Source organism: Thamnophis sirtalis, unplaced genomic scaffold (genome assembly GCF_051295495.1).
Source record: "Thamnophis sirtalis isolate CommonGarterSnake01/CBP01778 unplaced genomic scaffold, rThaSir2_p1.2 scaffold_11, whole genome shotgun sequence".
Lineage (NCBI taxonomy): Eukaryota > Metazoa > Chordata > Lepidosauria > Squamata > Natricidae > Thamnophis > Thamnophis sirtalis.
In genome coordinates this window covers 22,669,608-22,693,625 of record NW_028261391.1, presented here as the reverse complement: position 1 = coordinate 22,693,625, position 24,018 = coordinate 22,669,608, and the positions used below count along the sequence as shown (strand labels likewise).

At 35.7% G+C, this 24,018-nt stretch overlaps 1 protein-coding gene across 2 annotated transcripts in view; it reads left to right on the top strand.

Annotated features, from left to right (window-relative positions):
• The window catches only part of RSRC1 (arginine and serine rich coiled-coil 1), a 136,098-nt gene extending 112,335 nt beyond the window's left edge, over positions 1 to 23,763 (top strand). For both annotated transcript variants that reach the window (XM_087725322.1, XM_087725321.1), the window contains 3 exons: positions 19,061 to 19,167; positions 19,956 to 20,102; positions 23,129 to 23,763. In XM_087725322.1, the coding sequence (XP_087581448.1) occupies positions 19,061 to 19,167; positions 19,956 to 20,102; positions 23,129 to 23,221 (347 nt within the window). In that variant the 3' untranslated portion in view covers positions 23,222 to 23,763. The remainder of the gene's footprint in view (positions 1 to 19,060; positions 19,168 to 19,955; positions 20,103 to 23,128) is intronic.
• Positions 23,764 to 24,018: the final 255 nt, after the last annotated feature.

Below are 24,018 nucleotides of genomic sequence, written 5' to 3'. Positions count from 1 at the left end.
GGTCCCAGTGACGGTAGGAGAACATGGGATTGTGATTCCTAACCTGGGAAAGTGGCTCCAACAGATTTCGGGAACAACATCAAAGCTCTTTGTCCAGAAGAGTGCAGTTCTAGGAACAGCTTATTATACAGAACTCTCAAACTCTTCCAGGCTTCTGTAGAGGATCCAAGATTGAGAAAAAAACATACTGCTCATAGGGATGAGATATTTTTTTTTGTTCTTTTCAAGTCCCAGCTGAAGGAACTGAAGCACATTAGGTATGGAGGAGGCCTGCAAAGGTGAAATGCTTTGTAGCTGACACCAGGAAGAGAACTGAGTCCAAGTGGCATCGTAAATGTGATTAATGGATGCATGCCTGGCAGCCTGGATCATTTGTATTACCTCATGTAAGAGTTAGCTGCTGTCAAGGCCTCTCACTCAATCTCCAAGCGGTGAGACGAAGCCAGGCTAGATCAGGGTGTCGGAGGGAGCTTTATAGAAGCAAAGAGTCAAATTGAGGAAGCTGCCACTGAGGGCCCACCGACAGATTGATCAAGTCCGTGAACCAAGGCCTGCGGGGCCAGTGGTGCAATATAAGAATCAGTTCTGCTTCCTTGATCAGCATCTTTCAAATTACGCGCTGAATCAGTGGAATTGGAGGGAACACATACAGAAGACCCCGAGGGCAGCTGCACCTGAGAGCGTCGGTTCCCTCTGCCCCCATAGTCGCGTAACGCATGAAGTTCCTGGGGAATTGATGGTTGTTTTGCATCACAAACATCCCCTCTGCGCTGGAAGGTTTTGCCTTCTTGTATGATTTAGACGCCTTGGAGGTAGAAGCCACATCCGTGCGATGTTGTAGGCCAGCAGCAATGCTCCTTTCTATGGCAGCCTCTATAATGTCTGCCATGTCAGAAGGATAGCAAGGAACCCCCCTTGGGCTAGGGGAACCAACTTCTATATCAGGGGTTAGACTCCTTTCTCCTTCAGACCCATCTTCCTCAGGGACAACCACCCCGTCCTCAGGCTGCAATGGGGAGGCAGATGGGGAACTTTCCCCATCCGTGTTGGTGGATAGTTGCTCAGGAGGGCTTAGAGGCCTGGGTGCCAGAGTCAATTGAACCTGTGTAGGCCCCTTGCAATGGTGTGACTTGGCCTTGGCTTTACGTTGCCCGGAGGCCAGAGGACCTTCCTATCTTTTGGGGGGACCTTCTCCTGAGCTGGAACTTTGGCAGGCTTGGGGGCAATGTCCCTTACAGTGCCCACCCTTTTCCTGAATGCTGACTCCCCGGGCCCTGTAGGTGGTATAGAGGGAGGTGTAGAATCCCGAGGGGAATCAGAAACCACAGTATCCGAGGCAATGGAAGCCATGCTACTCACGACCTCGTGCGATGCTGTCAAAATGGCGGATGGATTTTTTTGATGCCTCAAAATGGCCACTGGAAGTTTTTCCTGATGAAATTCTCATCCAAGATGGCCACCTGGAACCTTCGAGTCCTCTGAGGGATTGGAAATGCGAACCAGCAATGCCAGCTAGTTCGCCATGACCTCCTGATCGTTTCAAGGCTGCAAATGGCTAACACGACAAACCAAGCAGCTCGAGCCCAAAAGGATGATAAGGGAAGCAGCGGCTCCAAATAGCGATTCTGGTGTGACTTCGGCAGCTGCGAGGCGGCGGCAGTTGTCTGTAGGCGAAGGCTGCTAACAGGCAATTTTTCGGCTAAGAGCCTAGAAGCCGCAAATGAGCCAGAAACCCCGGCAATAGAAAAGAAGTGCCCAAGGAACGACATGAGGCACACAAGCGGCAAGGAAGGGCCAGAGGGAAGAACCAAATCCCCTCAGAAAGCCACTAGGGCCAGGGAAGAAATCCTGTCCTGCAAACCTCCGCACCAAACAGCAAATTTCACAATTTAGAATTTAGGATAGCCAATATATCAAATTAAGACGAATTTACCAATTTATCCAGCTTGCAATTAAAAAACTGTTGTAGAGATCACCAGACACAGCCAGTCCAAAGGAAATGAACTGAGTCTAAGCTGGGGAGGCTAGCACGGAGGGTGGGACTTATCAATTGGTAGAGCCAGTCCTATTGGACACTGGCTGGAATAACCCATGTCTGAATGATGTCTCCACCTTCTGGGAGAATTGGAGGTTGTTCGATGTTTGAAATTACCATAGCCTCTCTAATCAGCAGAAGGATTCTCATTCTCCTTTCTCTTTTTGCATGTTGTTGGTTTGTAGCAGCTCTAATATAAGTTTGATAGAGTAATTGTATTTTCATTTTCACTGACCCCAATTTAATTTGCTGCATGAAATCTATCAGTAAAAATGCAATATTTACAAAAATAGTTTCTATGATACAAATTATTTTAATTTATATCTAACTGAAAACATGGCATTAAGCTCTTATGCAATAGTATCTGATTTTATTACAGTTTTATTGGTAGTACTGATTTTTTTTTAAAAAACTCAGATAGGTTAGTCAAATTCAAAGTATATAATCATGACAGCAGTAATATAAGTAAGGTATAAATACTGCTGAGGGGAACAATTTGTTTTTTGCATTTAGATTAAGTATTTTGTATTACTATTATGATATAAGTAAGCATTTTAGTGTATGCTTCATAATGCAATTAAATGATATCTTGATTAACACTGAATTGATCATGAACAAAATTCAGTTGAACTAGAAGATAATTAAAATACTTGACAGTTCTTTTTTGGTACCTGAAATGAATAGGTATGTGAAAGTTATATAAGAATTTGGAATATAGAGTAAATGCACTTGTTAAAGTACATTTAAATCTCAAATATAAATAAATTACCTATTCTTTTAAATTTAACAAAATAATTCTTAAACGTATTTCCCAATGTTTTAATTTTTGAGCTTGCATTTTTGTTTTTCATATGTTGAATTGATTAGTTATGCTAGTTAGTAAGGTATAGAATATTTTATATACGCTGGGGAAATAAATTTGGCAGAAAATCAGCATGAGTAAATTTAATTATTGCTCAGAGACCTTTCCCTTTCCTAGCTTAGTGATCCAAAAACTCCCCTTGTTTCACTGAAATCTGTGTGGATGCTAAGCTTCACTTCCCAATTTGTTTCTCCACACAATGATAAGTGAAGTAATTACTGCTTTATTGATTTTTCATCATGGCAAGTTTAAAGTTGATTTTTCTATGAAAAGGCAGGGGTGAGTAAATGTCTCCCCTCAGTTTAGTAGAACTATCTTGCAAAATCTAATATTCTGAGGTCAACCTCTGAAAGGGATAATATGGTATCTTGGCCACAAATTAAGAGAAGAAATCAAGGCTACAAATGTGATTGAGTATATATGAAGGCAGCTTAATTTATGCCATTTATATGAACAATTCACATAGCACATAGTTGGAGAACATTATATTGTATCAGCTTAAAATGACCACCACATAAATGAGTGTGCACAACGAGGATGAATTACCGGTAACTAAATTGTTCCTCAGAGGTGACAGTAGTTTTGTATTATTCTTTCACACTTGAAATAAAAATATTTACTATAGAAACTTGAATATTAATATAAACATTATGAATTGCAATATATTTATCTTTTGTCTGGAGCATGTGGTGTTTCTAATAATTATCAGTATTCATGAACTTAGTATTTTATTTTTTTCTAAATTTTCTTCATGAAGTAGAATATTTTAGGTTCATTTTACAAATAAGAATTGGAGTTTAATTTGACTTGAATATCAAAGTGCAAGTTAGGATTCATAAACAATCTCATTCATAATACATAAACATTATTTTTTTAAAAAATCTCACAAGATTTTTGTATAGTTACCAAGAAGAACAATTCTAGCATAGCCTTCTTCCTGACATCTAATTTTCTATGCGTACAGATTTAGATTAATGGATCTAATATGAAAATAAAGATCAAAAGAATTTCATCTTAAAAAGAATAATTATTATTTCATTTAGTTATTTCTTTAAATGTAACTAAAAACTATAAATCAAAATTCACGTAATAGGAAATCAAATAGGAAATTCTGATAGATTTTCAAACATTCTAGGTATTGGTTGTATAATGCTGGTTTCTGCCTTTAAAATAAATATAATACTTATGTCAAAGATGGGTAATCCTATAACCTGTTCTCTCAGGTTTAGTACTAAAACAGGTGATATCTGAGATAAGATCTTTTTCTGACAATGTATGTTATCCTGGAGGAGAGACTGCAATAATGCTGAGACTTAAGTGTCTTTTTTAAGTGTCAGTTGAGAGCTGCTATAAAAGAATACAAAATCATTCATCTAGATTTCAGCTTTAAATACTCCTCCTATCAATCTTGCCTCCTATAAAGTCAAGACCAGAATGGAAAATCTTTAGACTTTGTAAACTACATTGATTTTTCTTCAATGGTATGAAGTGCTAAATCTCCAAGTGCGAAAGAAGCACCTTATGGCATGAGTAAGTCTGTTTTAATGTCAGGAAATTACATCATCCATAATTACTAAATTTAATTTCAGGAAATCATAAATATTTCTTTTCAATCAATCATTCATGCCTTTTATATATCACTTACCAGAATAATAATGCTACTTCTCTAAAGGTAGAAATATGCCTCAGACCGGGAGATACTCTGCTATGGACTAATACTAATAGCGAATAGGACTATCCAATCATTTGGACTGGAAAGCCATTAGAATACCAAGGCTGTTAGATAGACTGGATGTACAACAATATCCTATAAGAAAGCAATGACAAAACACTTCTGTACTGATATCAAGAAAACTATATGACAGGTCCTTGTAGTCATCAGAAGTGAGCATAATCTGAAGATGACCTTTTAAAACATAATTGTTTGTGAGATACATGCCAGTGTAAAAACAGTTTAACCTCTTGCATAATGCATAAAAAGTTGATGAACTTTGATGGGCAATTAATTCCATCAATTGAGTACCAACAATGAAAAATACCTCACTGATGTAGTGTGGCCGTCTGAGAAATATTCAGATGTTCTTATAGTAACTAGTTTCATATTGCTATGAAGAACTTTAAAACTATCTCCTTGAATTGTATATGGAAATAAACTGGCAATTGGTATAGCTCTCTTAAAACTGGCAAGCTTTCCTCCCATTGAGTCACCTAATTAAAATTTTGAGCGCTATATTTCTGAATAGTCTTCCAAAGCAATTTCATATGATATGTTACAATAATCAAATCATAATGTTATTGTATGTAGAATGCTAAGCTACCTCTGTAGAGGAGTAAATGCAATTTGTTTGCTAAATTAGAAATGCTCTCTCCTGTACCTCAGATAACAGAATTAGACAAAGAAACATTCCCAATCTAAGACCCTGATCTTTGAGGAGGACTGCTACTTCTTCAAAACCATTTAAGTCCCTTTTCTCCACTGAAGAACTACCCTCTCAGCAATGCGTTACCAAGCGAGGTAGCCTCTGCCCTGTACTAACGCATTTGAGTTTTGTTTCCTAACTCAAGAACTTTATATTTCTTTCTCTTAAATTTAATTATGTTACTTTCAGACCTTTTCACTAAATTATCAAGATGGTTTTGAATTTTTATTTCTGTCTGTTCTAGCTGTCCCACCTAATTTTGTATCAGCTACAAACCAGTTTGTCTTTTCATACAAAGCAGTGATGAAAAGAAGTGATCCTTGCAGGAACCTAGAATAACTCTCTTTAAATTGATGAGGAAGCATTGATGAACGCTCATTATGATTTTTGAGCCAACTATGTATCTACTTAATTATCATGACATCTATCTCCTGCTTAACTAACGTGGTTTGCTACTGACAATGTCATGGGGTACTTTGTCAGATGTTTGCTGAATTTCCAGCTATATTATTACAGCATTCCAACAATCTGTTAGGGAAAGTATGTAACAAAAAATGAAATAAGGTAGTAGTGCAGTTTTTCAGATAAAGCAATTATATATGATAGAAATTATGTACCAGTGCTACTTAGTAGATACCTATCATATCCACTGAATATACTTTGTTATTCTTATTATTTAATTATTAATTAATTTTTGTGCTTTTTATTTCAGTGGTTTATTATTTAATCAAAATATTTTGGAAAAAATATAGCTAAGTAAAAATAGAGTGTCAGCCTCTGCTTCGCTTGCTTGCTATCGGCTGCCATAGAAACGGGGAGGGTGGGGGCATGGTATTTGGGATGGGAATTATATGGTACTGGAGGAGATATGAAAAAGGGAGTTTTCTTCTCACCAACTTCTGCGTATGCTGGTGACCAGTGTTTGGGCCTAGTCATAGCCAACCGTCTGATGGTACCTTTTGGAGATGCAACTCACATGTCACCTTAGGGAGTTGCAGATTGGACACTGGGGTGGGGTCGTTGGAGGGAGGGACTAGGTAATCATTTGATATGTACTTGTTTGCACCTTTCTGGCTCAGATCTTGCTTTTCTTTCGCTGCTATCTTTTCATAACTTTTCATAACAATGGAATTGAGAGTTTTCTTTCTTGGTTATTGATGGAGACACACCTAACATTGAGCTTTCTTCTTTTTTTCAGCACAGATGACAAATATAGAATATAAGTTAGAGTGTATAAACCATGCCAATAAAAACTATTAATTTTATTTGCACTGGGCATGTATATAGCGGAAGGGATCTCTATCTATCTATCTATCTATCTATCTATCTATCTATCTATCTATCTATCTATCTATCTATCTCCCTCCCTCCCTCCCTCCCTCCCTCCCTCCCTCCTTTCCTCTCTCCCTCCCTCTCCCTCCCTCTCCCTCTCCCTCCCTCCCTCCAAAGAGAGAGAGAGAGACAGAGAAAATGAAAGAGAGAGAGAATGTGAGCCAGGAGTGGTTTGAGTTTTAGCCATTTATCCTTTTGATTTTGCCATGAAGGTGGCACAGTTTGCAGTAGTAACTTCCATTTGTAAAGTGAATTGATGATTCAACTTTTATACTAATTATTTCCTGCAATTTTATAAGATAAAGGTCATTGTTGGGCTTTATCCCCTTCTTGAAAATGAAGTAATCTTTTATTTTCACCAGAATTATTTCCTTGTTACCTAGAAAGGGCACATTTCTTAGGAAGTTCCAAATGAAGGTTTAAAGAGTTTCCATCTTTCAAATGCAGTATTCATTTATATTGAATAACTTTTAATCAGATGGACATGCTTGATTAAAGATTTCATATTATTTTATGTGCAGGAATTAGAAATGTCTTTATTTGACACAAACAACTTCTAAACTGCTGCCTATTTTAAGGTAATCTAACATTATACTCAAGAAAAGGAATATTGACAAGTCTTAATTTTATATGGTCAGTTATACTGCAGTGCCTGGTTAAATGTCTTATTCAAAACAGACGAGACTCAATTGTTTTACCTATAGTCATTTCCTTATTTGTTCTACCTGATATTTTCATTTCCATGTATTTTTGAAATGGCTTTTTTAAAATTAAAAATGATGATCCTTTATAACAGAATGCCAAAGTTTTAGCAAGGTTAGGTGTCATTTTATTTTACACTGGGTAGTTAAAGTTCACATTGTTTTCTAATTTAATTGACTGAGAGCAAGATAATACGGTACAGCAGAGTTCTAGTGTATGAGGTCATGCCCAGATAGCCATAATATCTTAGAGTGCTGTACTCAATGTTAAGAAAATATATTTAAATGCCCTTAAGTTCATTAGGTATTGCAAAAGGTCACGCTTTATGTTCAGTTAGTTTTATTAAAGTTCATTGTTATGACAGTGACCTGAACTCTAACTGTGTGGCCTTTATCATATTAGAGTATATATACTCCATTTGAATTTTAGATTCTGCATGGTTTAATTATTGCTTTATGAAGGAGAATTAATTGTAAACACATTTGTAAATATTAGTAACTAAAGCGCCTTCATTTTGAATTAAGAAAGATTACATTTTGAATAATAAAACATTCAGCAGAAAGTCTTGTAAGAAAGGTTATATACATACATACATACATACATACATACATACATACATACATATATATATACACATACATACATACATACATACACACACACACACACAAACACACAGACACACATATATATATGTATATGTATGTATGTGTATGTATGTGTGTATGTATGTATGTGTGTGTGTATGTATGTATGTATATATGTATGTGTGTGTGTGTGTATGTATGTATGCATGTATATATGTATGTATGTATGTGTGTATGTATATACACACATACACACACACACTTTTGCAAATGTTTAAGCAATATTTAAGCATCGCCAACTATATATGCATTTCATGATTCTGGAATGTAAATGTTGTTTTATTAGCTTGAAATAACTACCCGGTGTTGAATTTCCAGACAATAGAGAATTTATAACATCTGGAATATACATTATCGTTAAATATATTTTTACCACGATTTTATAATAGAAGTAAATATGATATAAGGGATTTAAAAATATATTTATATTATAGAAGTAACATAACAAAAAACAAAGTATAATTTACTCAGTTTCATCATTGTAAAAATCATTGGTTTTTATATTATTATAAAATTGTAAAATTCATTGATTTTTATATTATTATTTGTACTATTATTCCTCTTAAATGATCAATTTTTATAGCTTAGATGGTTTAAACAATGTCAGAGTTTATTCTTTTCCATTTCTTTCTTTTTCCTACTGTATGATCTTTTCTTACATGGAGAAGTATAAAGTTATCAGCCAATAATAATTAAGATTAAAACTGTATGTAGTTATTGCAAAAGCTGATAAAACAAAGCCAAATAGTTTAATTTTAAATTAAATTTAATAAAATACTAGATAGAGCTTTTATAGCACGGTGTTCTGTTTCATCCTTTACCTCTAATAACAATATTTGTCTTCAATATAAATTTTAATTTTAATCATCAAAACCATTCATTTTTCAAATATTTTTTCCAAAGCAAACTTTTAAAATATATACATTTCAAACCAGCCAATTTCACAAAAAAATAGTATAAAATATATAGAAATATAAAATAAAATAAAAATCCAGCAACTTAAAAACAGCCTGATTATCACTTTTAACTAAAAGCAAAACAAAATAGACAAATGCTACAATGCATTTAAAAATTTAACACGGAGAACATTAAATGTTATCTTGGAATTTAACTAGTGGCCACGGCCAAGTAAACCCAAATTATTGTTCTACACCCAAGTAGATCCAACTATTCCATGCTGTTTCAGGTGCTGCTGGCTTTGAGCTTGTTCAAATCAGATTGCTTAAAACAAGGACTATGGTACGTTTTATTGAGATATTGTGGCCTATGTTAACAGTATATTGCAACTCTGGTTGCGTTTTTCATATCCTTCCCCCTCGTACCTCAGGAGGTCAGGAAGGAGTCAGCCTGAGTGTCATCCTAATATTCCCTTTGTTCCCAGAGCTTAAAGCATGTTTCTGCACTTTATGTTTTTGTAACATTTCTGGTTATTTTCCCCAAGGTAATTTCCACAATCCTACACATAGTCCCTGGTCAAATACATTTGATTTGTCATCAGCTTCCTGACCAAGTAGGGTTTTAAAGGACAATGTAGGACAACAGCAAATTGTTCATCATTATGGCTGACTGGTGTCTACTTGTCAATGGCACTCTCTCTCATATTCTGTAACCTGAACATGAGTAACTAAATCATATCTACCACATCTAAACAATATCATAGTTTGGATTCTTGGATCACATGAAGGAAAGTATTCCTGTTTATGTAACAATACTGTGAAATTTAAGTTCATTTTAATAGAATGAATAATATCAGAATGGCAGTTTATTACAAAATTTCTGCTATTTGTTAAATGCTTTTTTCAGTTTAGCAGTTATAAAAATGAGATGTGTCTTTAATATTGGGCCCTATTGATCAGAAAAGGTCAAGATAATGCAGTATACTGCTTGTATGTCCCATTATTAAATAGAAGCTACTTACCAATTTCACTATTGTTCTTTTGCAGTGTATTTTAGAGAATGAATAGTTTTATTACATTTACACACTATTAGAATTTAATGTAATTTAATGCAAAAATGATACTGCCGCACAAGAAGACGTAATAATAAAGATAAAAATCATATAGGAATTAAAAGAAAATTCTTAATTAATTGTATTGAAGATAAAAATTAGTTTGCCATCTGTTAGTAGTATGCATAATTTGTTAATCAGAAAAAAAATCAAGGATTCCAGTGGCTCCTTCTGTTACACTTCTTTTTTTATTAAAGAAGAAATAATTAGTTCTTTGGTTCCCTATATAAATAGAAATATAAAATAACATGGATATCAGATTCCAATTTTTCAATTTCTGAAGGAAAATGTTATTAATTAGATACTGTTAGCAAAGTAAAGGACAGCAGTGTATTAGAACCAGCTTTTGCAAATATAGTAGTTATTGCAAATGAGAAATTCGATTTGTGTTGATTCGAATGACAAAATTGCACATACTTTTTAAATCAAGGTTTATGATTATATAATTTTCAAAATTTGATTGTCAGGTTAAATGTTATGGTAATCTTAGTGAGAAGAAAAATAATCATTTTTCTATCAACAAAGAATGTAGAAAAATACATATATGTCACTCATTATTCTTAAATAAGTAACTTGTTTTATACTTGCCTCCTTTCCTTCTATTTGATGCTGTCTGTCTCCAAATGACTCTGGGCTTAAATTCATCTTCCGCATTTAAATGAATAATTCACACAATTTATTACCATTAATATTCTTTGTAACTTTGTAATTTCCTAGAAATCGATTATTTTTAATAAAATAAAGATAAAGGTCTGGATACTAAGGAGTTTGGCTCATAGAATAGAACTTCTTCCTATTTACATTTCCTGGCTCCATTTCCTCAGTTTTTGGACCTTAAATAAGCCTGTAAGTTTTTTTAAAAAAAATAATCTACCTATATCTATTATTTCTTAGATACCTGTGTGGAATATTGCATACTACAATATGTCATAACTCTATATTGGGTTTGAGTTTCTGAGAATAAGGCTTTAAATTTCCATTTATTTACACCATTTGGTCGATTGGGATTTTTATGTCAAAAGTGTTAGCCTTGAGGTATTAGTTATACAAATATCAGTGTGTAGCTTTAGCCTGTTAGCTATCAATTGGATTCAGAAAATCAATGATCTTAATAGTTCCTTATTACATAGTTGATGCATTTGCAATAGTGAGTTGACTTACTGTCAGTGAATAATTAATTCAGGTTTTTTTTTAAAACCTATTGCTGATCTTCACCAGAAACTGTTTTCTATAAATTCAGCACTGTACTAGGCAAGTGCAACACTCTGTAGCATATTTGAAAGTTAAATAGATACCCCAAACTCAGTGCAAAATACATTGTTTTTTTTAAAAGGCCATCCTAGAGTGAATATGCTTATCACTGAAAATAGTAGAATTTTTCTTTTCACCAAAAATAAATATTTCTGCATGGGGTGTAGACTCAATTGCAGGATTAAAATTAAAATAGCATTATACTCTGAAATATATTTAACAGAATAACAGAGTTGGGAGGGACTTGGAGTCTTCTAGTCTAACCCCCTGCACAAGCAGAAGACCCTATATTATTTCAAACAAATGATTGTCCAATCTCTTCTTAAAAACCTCCAGTGCTGAAGCTTAAAAACCTCCAGTGCTGAAGCTTAAAAACCTCCACAACTTCTGAAGGCAAGCCGTTCCACTGATTAATTGTTCTAACTGTCAGGAAATTTGTCCTTATTTCTAGGTGGGTTCTCTCCTTGATTAATTTCCATCCACTGCTTATTTGTCTTCTGGAACAACAGTTAGCTAACTTTCTTATAGACAGATAGTCCTTAATTCATAACCACCATTGGGACTGGTTTCTCATTCATTGAATGAAGTGGTAGTTAAGTGAGACATCATGCGGCTACCCACATGATTGTTTTGCTCCACAACTACACTCCCAGCATTCCCAGTCATTGCAGTCATTAAGTGATTGTACAGGTTGTTAAACAGAGTCCCAGGTAAGGAGTGCACTAAGGTGCCGGAAATCCAGGGAGGCTCTGCTCAGGAGCTGAAAATCCTCCCTACTGAAATCCAAACAGGATTTTTAGCTCCTGAGCAAAGAAATATTAACGGATACACTCCAGATTCCTAACCTTACCTGGCTGACTCTTTGCTGTCAAAGGAGGTCATCACCCCTCCATGACATGGAAGGGAACTCATTTGACAGGACACAGGAACAGAGCTGAAATCTTCAGTATTTTGGCTTTGTTTCTGTACCCTGCCAAAGGAATTCAGCTCCTCTTTGGGATGCAGCCCTTTCAGCCAGCTTCCAGAGATGCGAGGGAGTCCTGTTGGTAGGTGGCAATAATTTGTGACTTTCACTGCTGTCATAGAGAAGTTGGCAAAGATTGCAAATGGTGACCACATGATCGTGGGATGCTTGGCAACCTGTTGTAGGTGTGAACAGGTTGCAAAGCTACCAGACCACAACATTTGTGGAGGTGCAACATTTTGCAATGCCTAGCAATGTTTTCCGGGCCATAAAGCTCCCTTTCTATCATAATTCTAGACCATCATTAAACAAAGGTTGTATGTCAAGGATTACCCATAGAAGTTGTATAACTGGCCATCTCTACCATGAAATTTGTGAATATACCTACCATATAATCTGTTTAAAATATGTGCCCTGTGCAGAAAAGTTACTACCCCTGCAGTAGACCAATTTTTGAGTTCATTGCCCACATTAACCTTTGAGTAATTTAAATTCTCATGGTAATACTTGGATGTCTGTCACACTGTTTTGTTTGAGGAAACACAATGGTTCAGTTTACAGGTGATTTGAGAATGAGTAGTCCCGCAGTCAATTACAAAGACAGATAAAGAGTTGGCTGTGTAGGTGAACACACAATCTAGAAATTATAGAGAAGCAATAGCTTTTTGTCCGGAGTCAAGCTGTAAATGGCAAACAAAACACAGGTTCAGGGGAAAATAGTCCACAACAGCCAAATACCAAAGAGGTTTAGTCAGCCAGTCAAGTCAGAGACCAGAGAGCCAAAGAAAAAAGTAGGAAGGTGTTTTAAAAGAAGAGATTAGACAGCCATTTATCTGAAATGGTACAGGATTCCTTCTTGAGCTGAGGGTTGGACTAGAAGACCTCTAAGGTTCCTTCCAACTCTGTTATTCTGTTAAGATCTTAGGTTGGTGTGTTGCTTTCAATAGAGGGACTATCATTGGCAGCTGTTCTTAAATAAGCCAGCAATGGTGGTTATGACAAGTTGGAGAATCTATTTCTCCAGAAGCTGGGCAAATTGCACAGAAACCAATTAAATCCTTCAGAAACATCTTAAGTAAGCCAAGAGACCTAATAGCTCAAGAAAAAGGTCATCTATATGCAGAGTAATGACCATAACAGTCACTATGTAGGACAGACACAGTCTATTGCTTGTTTCTGAGAGATTTTTGAAGTATGATAGTGTTATCCTTTTCATAGTTTGCTAAAAACAACTCACACTAATTAACTTCTTCATTACCAAAGTAAAGATCCCATCTCCACAAGGCAAACTATGTAACAATATTATTCAGATGAGCACCAATGCAGTAAGAATAACCCAGAACATCAGAAAAAGGAAAGTGACCATCTTTACAACATCCTCCAACAAAATGGATACCTAACCCAAAAGTGCTTGATCATCTGCGGTGGGTTTCAAAATTTTTTAGAACCTCTTCTGTAGGTGTGGCCTGCTTTGTGGGAGTGACTTGCCAGCCATGTGACTGGGTGGGAGTGGCTTGTTGGCCATGTGACCGAGGTGGGAGTGGCTTGTCAGCCATGTGACCGAGAGAGTTGCTTGGCAGTCATGTGACTGGGTGGGCATGGCCAACTTATAAAATGTGGTGAAACTCACTTAACAATGCTCTTGCTTAGCAACCAAAATGTTGGCTCAGAAACTCAGGCATTTGAAGCACGCAAGTCTTAAAGCTGTCAAGTTACAAGACCCTTGTACCCCTAACCCTTTAGAAAAAAAAAACCTCAGGGGTGTTCAAACTTGACAGCTTTAAGACTTGTGGACTTCAACTCCCAAAATTCCTCCTCTCGCTCTTCATCTTGATGATGTGAGGACAGGCGGGGGGAGGGAGCTGGAACAGGTTCTAATTGGCACTATAGATTTGTGGAACCTCTTCTATAGAAGAGGTTAGAACTGGCAGGAACCCACCCCTGCTGATCACTCAACACCCCCTTACACAGCACCAACAGTACAAGTTATGAGAAGGATAACACTACATCAATGATAGAATCTGTGTTTATGTGAATGCTGTATATGTTATATTTATAAGCATATCTATGCTAGGTGAACTTACTATCTAAAGTTTTTTATTATATAGATATAAAAGATAGAGGTAGCTAGTAATTGCCTTTAAGAATAGAGCACAAAGCATTACTTTGGATTTTACAAGGCTAGCAAGCAACAAAAGAGCAGTAATTTATGAGCTCAGTGTAAAAGAATAGCATAATTACATTAAAAATTAATGCTAATGAACACTAAAATGGGGAAGGTGGTTATGATGAAAGTTTGTATTCATCTTCTCTGGTTTGAATGATGGCTAGTGGCTTGATTAATGGCTTAATTTCTATCAATTAGTAGGGGGGGGGAATCTCCTACGAGACAGGGGTAAATTGAGCATTGAATTACATATCATGCTTTTGTGTGTTGAGAAAAAAACAGCTGAGTATATCTGATATAAGCCACAATGGCAAATGTGATGTGCCCCACTATGTCTGCATTAGCTCTCTTGACAGGCTGGCTGTACGTGGTTATGGGGTGTTTGGAGATGGCTGGCAGACAACATTCACTGTCAAGTTCCTGAGAAATCTGCAGCTTTTCATTCCGTAGAATTTTAATTAGCGTCAATTAGAACTCAACAATGGAAACCTAGCAGCAGTGGCAGAAGTTGTAAATTGATCATAGTGCTATGTAACTTTAGACTCTTTTTTTTGGACAACAAATATCTTGCAATTTTAAAGACTTTATGATTCATAATATGGATTCATACTAGAGGTTCCCTGAAAGGCAATAGGAGAACAAGAAGGAGATTTATCTTTAGCAAATACTAAAAGTAGCTTTTTCATGCTCCGGAAGTACCACGTTTCCCATTTTCTTCCACATCACTTTGTGACCTTGAATAAAGTTAACAAATCCATTATTTCCAATAGAAATGCAAAAGTGTGAGTCCTGAGAGAACACAGTCCTTAAAATTGAGAAGTCCTTGCCGTTCTCTAAGCTTGGCTGTTTTTTTCCCAGACATTTTATTACCCAAACTGGATAACGTCATCAGTGCTACCTAGTTTGGGTAACGAAATATCTGCAAGCAAACAACCAAGAGCAAAGATCTATCATTTCAACCCTGAACATTCTCCTTTAATGGTACTTAAAATTGAAATAATTGTGAAAATGTGTAATACATGATGTAACTAATACTTCAAATGCTGTGATTGCAAAAATGACAACAACGTGATAGAGGATGATGGTGCTCTATATGTATCTGTGTATTCTTGACATTTGAAAGGCTTCAGTATAAAAGTGTGATGGTGCTCTGTATGTATATCTGTATTCTTGACATTTGAAAGGCTTCAGTATAAAAGCAAATTTATTTGAGATTGCCGCATGTCAAAAATCATTTCCCTTTCTTTGCATGGTAGCTGCTTGTATATTACACAGGATCCAAGTCCACATTCTGCCTAAAATACAGATTTCCTTACCAATAGAATAGAATAAGATCTAAATTATATATTATATAATATCGCTCCTGTTGTATCAGTTCTTTCTCTTTATGTGCTTCATCTCCATCATCAGGATCATACACATCTCTTTATATGTTGCACATATTTTAATGCTTAAGGCATTAGCTATTAACATGATTTCATTAATGAACCCTTAATATCAGCATATTCTGGTACAGAATTTTGTGTAATAGGAGCTAACTAAGAGTGTGTCATAAAATGCTCATTTCTTAGTTTTGTATTACATATAGAATATTGGGGTTTTTAACATATCCTTATACCTTTTATATTTTAATCATTGTTCAACCTCCCCGACAGTTTGAAATTCATTTAATTGCTTATTCCTGCCAAGTAGCCATTCAAAAGCTGCAAACCATGCCCATTAAACATTGTTATGACTTTTAGGTTTACGAAAACAAATCACATCAAGGCAAGTAAGATGCATTTTTATCCAAAAAACAAGGGCCCTTAATCCCGTAGGATACATCTTTTCATTTAACTGGTTATATAGTGCCATCTGCTGCTTTCAAGAGCTTTCATCTATAGTACAGTAGTGATGACCTACAGATATAAGCCATGTGCTTTGAAACAGTGATTGAAATTAAAGACTCGGATCAAGGCATTACCAAAGTCATCACAAAATTATGTTGGATTTTTTTTGTATGTTCATGTTTTCCTATTTTATCTTATTTTTCCTACTTAGAAGCAAGCACAACTGTAATTCTTCTAGAATAAATGATTTATAAATGGCATCAACACATCAGTCACCAATATAAATAGTTCTATATTTAAAGTCTGCCCAGAGTGAAAGGACTTGCTGTCCAATGAGTTAGTATTGATTTTTTTCTGTATCCTCTTAGCTTTCTGACTCCATTATTTTTGATTTTACTATGAAATATATATCCTTTCTACTGACATCTGACAAACACTATATGGAAGTCATTTTATCTACCAATAATGTGTTTGTCAACAATATTGTAGACTAATGGATGCAACTTCCTTCCAGTCTGTTTTTATGCAGTTAATGTTGTTGAAGTAATTCAGGAAAACATTCTGTGATTCTATTTCCCTTGAGGAACATGTCCCCAGATTATAATTGTCACTTGCATTAGAGCACTACAAATATCTGAGTCATGCCTTTATTTATTTATGGTTTCCTATTTTGAATTTATATTGTAAAATGTTGGTAATATTTGACAGATGCATACGAACTGCATAATTTTTTCCTTCACCTATTGTGATAAGTTCATGGGTATCAGAAAATCAACATGCATGAATATGCTTGAGAAAGAGTACTTGCATATGTATGCTTTATTTTACTATAACTGTGATATGCAAACATACTTAAAAAGAAAGGCCAGCATATGATCTAAAGGACACTTTATTGAACATTGAAGATGATTTTCATGATCTAAGGATTTCTTTTACAGTACATCCAATCTAATGAGGACTCTTTCCCAAACCTTTTCCACTGTTTTACCAAAGACAGTATTCAATGGGTGTACTTTAACAAATACTTAATGACACTAAGTCACTTCTGTTGTTTTTCACATCATTTAATAGCTTAGTGCCAAATATATTTTAGCTTTAGAATATGATAGCATGGGAAGAGGTTTGTTAATATTTCTTCCATTATTTGACAAAGTGCAGCTTTAAACTTTATATTCTGAAAAATTCAAACTACTTATCAACAAATTAGCATACATTGTTCACTCGAATCAATAATGAAATACCCTAGAAGGATTGAGTTCCTTAGCTCCATATCAACTGAATATATTAAGACGTATTTGGTGTTCTGATACTTTTTAAGAAAAGTGCTTAAGAGATTACTAGATGATGAATTGTAGCATCTTTCTCAACAACACGCCCGTTGGCTACCTACTGACCTTTCCTAATTCACCAACTATTTCTCATCCTTGGGTTCCCCTGTCATCTGAAGGAGCTTTCTCTCATAAAATAAGCTCTTTGGGATTCTCATGTACATGAGAGCACATGCTGTAGATGGAATTCCTATACTGTTTAGTGTAGAATTGGACTTGTTGGCCTAAATTACCCCTTTCAACATTTTGATTCTATGAGTACATTCTAATGCAGCTTGTTGTTGCACTCAATATATTTTATTTGCCCTTATTATTTCATTTCTATCTCTACTGAACATATGTATGTCATATATTCTACCCTGGAATTATTGAAATGTTTCCTAATTACAGAAATATTGGGGAAACTCATTTTAAAAGTTGCATAAGAATATTAAAATAATACACTATATTGCCAAACGTATTCGCTCACCTGCCTTTACTTGCATATGAACTTACTGTAAGTGACATCCCATTCATAGGGTTCAATATGACGTCGGTCCACCTTTTGCAGTTATAACTGCTTCAACTCTTCTGGGAAGGTTTTCCACAAGGTTTAGGAGTGTTTTTATGGGAGTTTTTGACCAGTCTTCCAGAAGCGCATTTGTAAGGTCACACACTGATGTTGGACGAATTTACGTGGCCTACCACTACTGAGTTGCTGTCGTTCCCAAACACTTCCACGTTCTTATAATACAGCTGACAGTTGGAGGAAATTTCACGACTGGATTTGTTGCACAGGTGGCATCCTATCACAGTTCCACGCTGGAATTCACTGAGCTCCTGAGAGTGACCCATTCTTTCACAAATGTTTGTAAAAACAGTCTGCATGCCTAGGTACTTGATTTTATACACCTGTGGCCATGGAAGTCATCGGAACACCTGATTCTGATTATTTGGATGGGTGAGCGAATACTTTTGGCAATATAGTGTATATATGAATATAGTATTAATATGGACACTTTTAGACACAACAGGTAACAGCCAGTGGCGGGTTGCCAATTGTTTTACTATCAGTTCGGGCACACTCGTCCGTGTGCTCATGTGTGTCCTCGACACTTTTGCGCATGCACAGAAGCGTCCCAGTGGGTGGGTGGAGGTGGGTAAAATGAGGACCCAGATTGTTGGGGGCAATATGCTGACTCTCTGTAAACCGCTTAGAGAGGCCTGAAAGGCCTATGAAGCGGTATATAAGTCTACTGCTATTGCTACAAACCAATTACTTCTGTTAGGAGGGAAGATGGCATTAAAACTATAATGAAATTTAATTTTGGGGGGGGGGGTCAACAGGTCATCCTGCATGTGTTTTATGTAAATGGTGTTTTCTTTTTCACTTACAAATAGAATCTCATTGGTAGCACCATTTCTTATGTTCGACTTTTCTGTTTTCTTAGCAGAAGAAATACGTTAGGAATATATTACACAATACTATATTTAAAGTAATGGTGAAAAATATTGACATCGTACCTTTTTCCATAGATCAAGCCAGTCTTGTTGAGCAAGTAAAACGAGTCAAAGAAATTGAAGCAATTGAAAGTGACTCTTTTATTCAACAGACATTCAGATCGAGCAAAGAAGTCAAAAAGGTAACTTTTCAATATTTTTTTCTTTGCATAGGATCCTTGTGAATCCTGTGGTGGAACTATATATTCATGCAACTATCACTGACATCAACTGTTTATACCAGTATTACTAGTACTGTAGTAATCCTAATCCATGGACAGATTCCACTTATTAGATGACACTATATTTAAATGTGAGAAACATACTTTATATTTTGGAATAAAATGTATTTTTCAGACAAACACAAGGTTAATTTTTGTGCAGAAGAGGGGGTCTGATTTTCCTTTTCCAGCTGTGAAATATCCCAGAATTTTTCCCCAGTTCAGAGCTATCTCAAGAGTAGAATTTCATATTAACCAAGTTAAAAGGAAAAAGAAATTCCTACTCTTTTCTTCACACATTATTTAGCACAGTTTTTTCAGATATCATGCACTCCCTTTCTTTCTCACATCCTTTATTGAATTGTTTGGGTAAAACTCTAGATACATATATACATGCTTGAAGTACTCCTATATATTATTTACTTTTATTTCAATTCTGGCAATCAACAGGATGACAGATATCATAGCCAGATCCCCTTCACATCCACTGAACATCTTCAACTGTTAGTCAATTATATTTTTAAAAAAAAACAATATAAAGCCTTCCTGAGAGACAAAAACATCAAAGTCACAAAAGAGAAATGGCAACTGATGATTCAGCAGATTAATTTTTTGAAAGTTCAGCAGGTCTGCTACAAAGCAGAGGTATTCTCAAATGATTCATAGCAGAATTAGTTTGCCTGTAAATATTGTTTTGTGAATACATTTAGGTCACAGAATCTGCTGATATCAAAAGTGAACTGGGAATTACAGAAGTGACAAACGTTGGTGTCGCTGTCACTGAAAAAGAAGTAAAGTCTGGAATTATTCCTACTACTATCAAATACCAAGATGAAAACTCACTTGCCCATCCCAATGTAAGTTTGCTGATTATGGCAGTCTTTGATTAAACTAATTTATAAGGAGTGTAGGAGATGAGGTTATGTAATCTGTGTATCCATATGTGTATTTGTTTTCTTTTTTAAAAAAATACTCAAGAACTTCCATAAAATCCTGACTAAATTCATAGCATGAGCAATGCTATGAAGTTCAACTGCTATGTTCAGATATAAAGAAGATTAATTTTCAAAACTTTTTTTTACTTTTTATTTTCAGATTAAATAACAGTATAGTCATTTAGATAAAACACATTTAAATTCTGTCTGGATACTGTAGGTAGACTCAAACATAGCTGCAAAATCAGCAATGCTAAAACAGTGATTTCAGACATTGCAATTTTAATATAATACTGACTATGAATGTTGACTGTATCTCCAGACTCAGTTTATAGAAGCTTAAACCTTGAAAGCTTTAAGTGATCTAAGATCAGATTCTTCTGGATTTATCTTACCCCATATGAATATGCTGAAATTTGAAATGGATTACCATATTTTTCAGAGTACAAGACGCATCTTTTTCCCTCAAATAGAGGCTGAAAATCTGGGTGCATCTTATACATCGAATACAGTATTTTTTGCCTCCTGAAGCCCCGCCGTGTATACCCTTATGGAGGCTTTCAGAGTACTCCTGGGGGCTGGGGAAGGCAGAAATGAGCAAAAAATGGGCCGTTTTTGCTCCCCCCTAGCAGCACTCCATAAGGGTATGCATGCAATTTTTTTGACAAAAAGCGGGCCCATTTTCACGAAAAATGGGCTGTTTTTTGCCCCGCCCCCCAGGAGCACTCTGCAAGCCCCCTCCCCAAGGCTATTCATGCCTTTTATTTGAAAAAAACAGGCTGTTTTTCGGAGGTTTGCAGAGTGCAAAAACTTTTTTTTCCTTTTGGAAAGCTCTTTAACTGATGAGAATTACATTAATCAAGTGCTGTGCCAGCAGAAACAAAGTCTTAAGGTTTGTCAGTGATTTCCTTCTCCAGCACATGGATAAATACACCTGGAAACATCTACCTACCTATCTACTCTCTCTCTCCCTCCCTCCCCACTGTATTTCTCTCTCTCTCTGTTCCTCTATCTACCTACCTATCTACTCTCTCTCTCCCTCCCTACTGTATTTCCCTATCTCTCTATCTCTATTTCTCTCTCTCTTCTTTCTCTCTCTATCCCTTTTCCTACATACCTACCTAGTTACCTACTCTCTCTCTCTCTACCTATCTACCTATCTACCTATCTACCTACCTACCTACCTACCTACCTACCTACTGTCTTCCAGGACTGCCTATTTCCAATATTTTCTGTCAATTCCATCAGATCTGCCATAGTAGGCTTGCCCCAGGTCTCTTAACACATGCATCCCACATGAATGAACAAGATGAAACAGTGTCATATAGTTGACCACACACGGATGGATGCCTATTGCCTTCCCTATTGTGGTTCCTGTCCACAATAACAGCAACACTCCCTTCACCTGACAAGTCCTGGCCTGGTTGGCTTTCTAAAAGGCATTGAAGACCTCATCCTTCTGTTCTGTGTTATGATACAGTTTTGCAAGGAATCACCTTTTTTCAATTCTCTGTTGCCTTATGACTTTTACATTGTGCTATTTATCCATGTGTTATTTTATCCAGACTTGCTGGATAAAATTTATTTATAAAGTTAATAAATAAATTCTATGTCATTGCTCTTTCTACTCTGGAAAGCAGACAAGTAACTATTTCTAAGACCAAAAAAGCCCTATTATTGATTTAATTTGAATTTAATTGAAAAAAGAAGATATGGTTTGTTTTTATATATATAATATTTGTCCATCAGTCTCATTGCCTTATTTTAATGGTACTTTAGGAGATCCTTTGGAAGTTCAGGGATTGAAGTTGTGGATCACCAATTAGATGAAACAGTTGTTTTACAATTGATCAATGATCAAAACTTTGTTTAGGATAACAGGATCCAGTATGGCCTTATTGCATACTGATTCCCAGTAAGATCATTTCTCTTTAACTTAAAAGTCACTGTTCCTGGCATGACATAATAGAGATATATGTAATTCATATAGAAAACTTTTTATTAAGGCACATGAAGGTCTCTAAGATTTTTAACAATGTACCTGTTCTCCTGAATAATTTCTGTGCTTAAAGTTCAGTTTTGTAGTCATCTTTTGCTTGTTATAGCATTTATCTATACTCAATATCCCATAATGACAAAGTGAAAACAGAATTTTAGAAATGACTGTAAATTTATTGAAAAGAAAAATGTCAAAAGTGAAGAGAGTCTGAATACTTTCTGAATGCACTGTATATTCTAGTACTGATTTCTGGCATTAAAAATAGGCCTTGACCTATAGTCTGATTCAGAAAACACCAGAAATCAATAGAAATTAAAATCACTTAAGTTTGTAATTGCACTACAATGCATCATACATTCCTTGCTAATAGTGCATTATAGGAATGAATTTAAAAGATGATTTCAGATATTCACAAATCTTAATGTCCTTTGTTGTTGTTAGTTGCGAAGTTGAGTCCGACCCATCGTGACCCCATGAACAACGTTCCTTCAGGCCTTCCTGTCCTCTATCATCCTCTGGAGTCCATTTAAGCTCATGCCTACCACTTCAGTGACTCCATCCAGCCACCTCATTCTCTGTCATCCCCTTCTTCTTTTGCCCTCAATATTTCCCAGCATTAGGCTCTTCTCCAGGGAGTCCTTCCTTCTCATTAGGTGGCCAAAGTATTTCAGTTTCATCTTCAGGATCTGGCCTTCTAAAGAGCAGTCAGGGTTGTTCTCCTCTAGGACTGACCAGTTTGATCGCCTTGCAGTCCAATGGACTCGCAGGAGTCTTCTCCATCACCATAGTCCAAAGTCCTCGATTCTTTGGTGCTCAGCCTTTCTTGTACTCCAACTTTCACAGCCATACATTGCAACTGCATACATTTGCAAATTAATTGCAAAATTAATGTCCTTATTTATCTATTTAACTATACTGTATACTTATTTTCTTCTTCTTTTTCTTACAGTTATTTATTGACAAGGCAGAAGCAGAAGAAAGATGGTTCCAAAGGCTGATGTCTCTTCGACAAGAGAGGCTCATGGGAAGTCCCGTGGCTTGAGTGAATTAAATAACCAACGTACTTTCGTTGTGTTCCATGGTATAAAATTTCATGACATTTCATGAATGAGTATATAAATATTGCCTAGAGTGAAGGTGGGATGAAGGGAAGTATGAGAGGAAGTATATTTCTGGAATCAGCCAACAGGTTTATATCATATTAAAGGCATTAAGTGAAAGAATAATGACTATTATGTTGCAAAATAATTATTTGTAGAAATATTTTATGGTGTTAATTTTCTTAGTGTATTCCTGTTGTGGTTGAGATTCAAACTGCTCTGCATGTTATTTCATACCTGATGGGGCACTTCAGCTTCTTCCAAGGGCAGTTCCTCCCAAGTTCATGTACTGTATATTGGCAATTATGCATGAAAGACCTTAGCAATAAGAATGTATGAAGAGAAAGAAAGAAAGAAAAATATTATCTTCCCACCTAATAATGTTTTGTGATTGAAAGCTAGAACAACAACGAGAAAGCGGTTGTATGAGAAGTGAGATTCTGAATTTAATTATACAAATTACAATAAACACGTTTTAAATTAATGTTCAGTGGATATAATATGTAGTACACCACTAGATATACTAGATTGCAAATGGGGGGGGGAGCTTTAGTTGTTATCAAATTTTGCAAAAACAGTATTCAACTGAGGACATACACAAGAATTATAAATAATGAATTAAAAAACAGAAAACAGAATAACAGAGTTGGAAGCGACCTTGGAGGTCTTCTAGTCCAACCCCCTGTTTAGGCAGGAAACCCTACACCACTTCAGACAAATGGTTATCCAATCTCTTCTT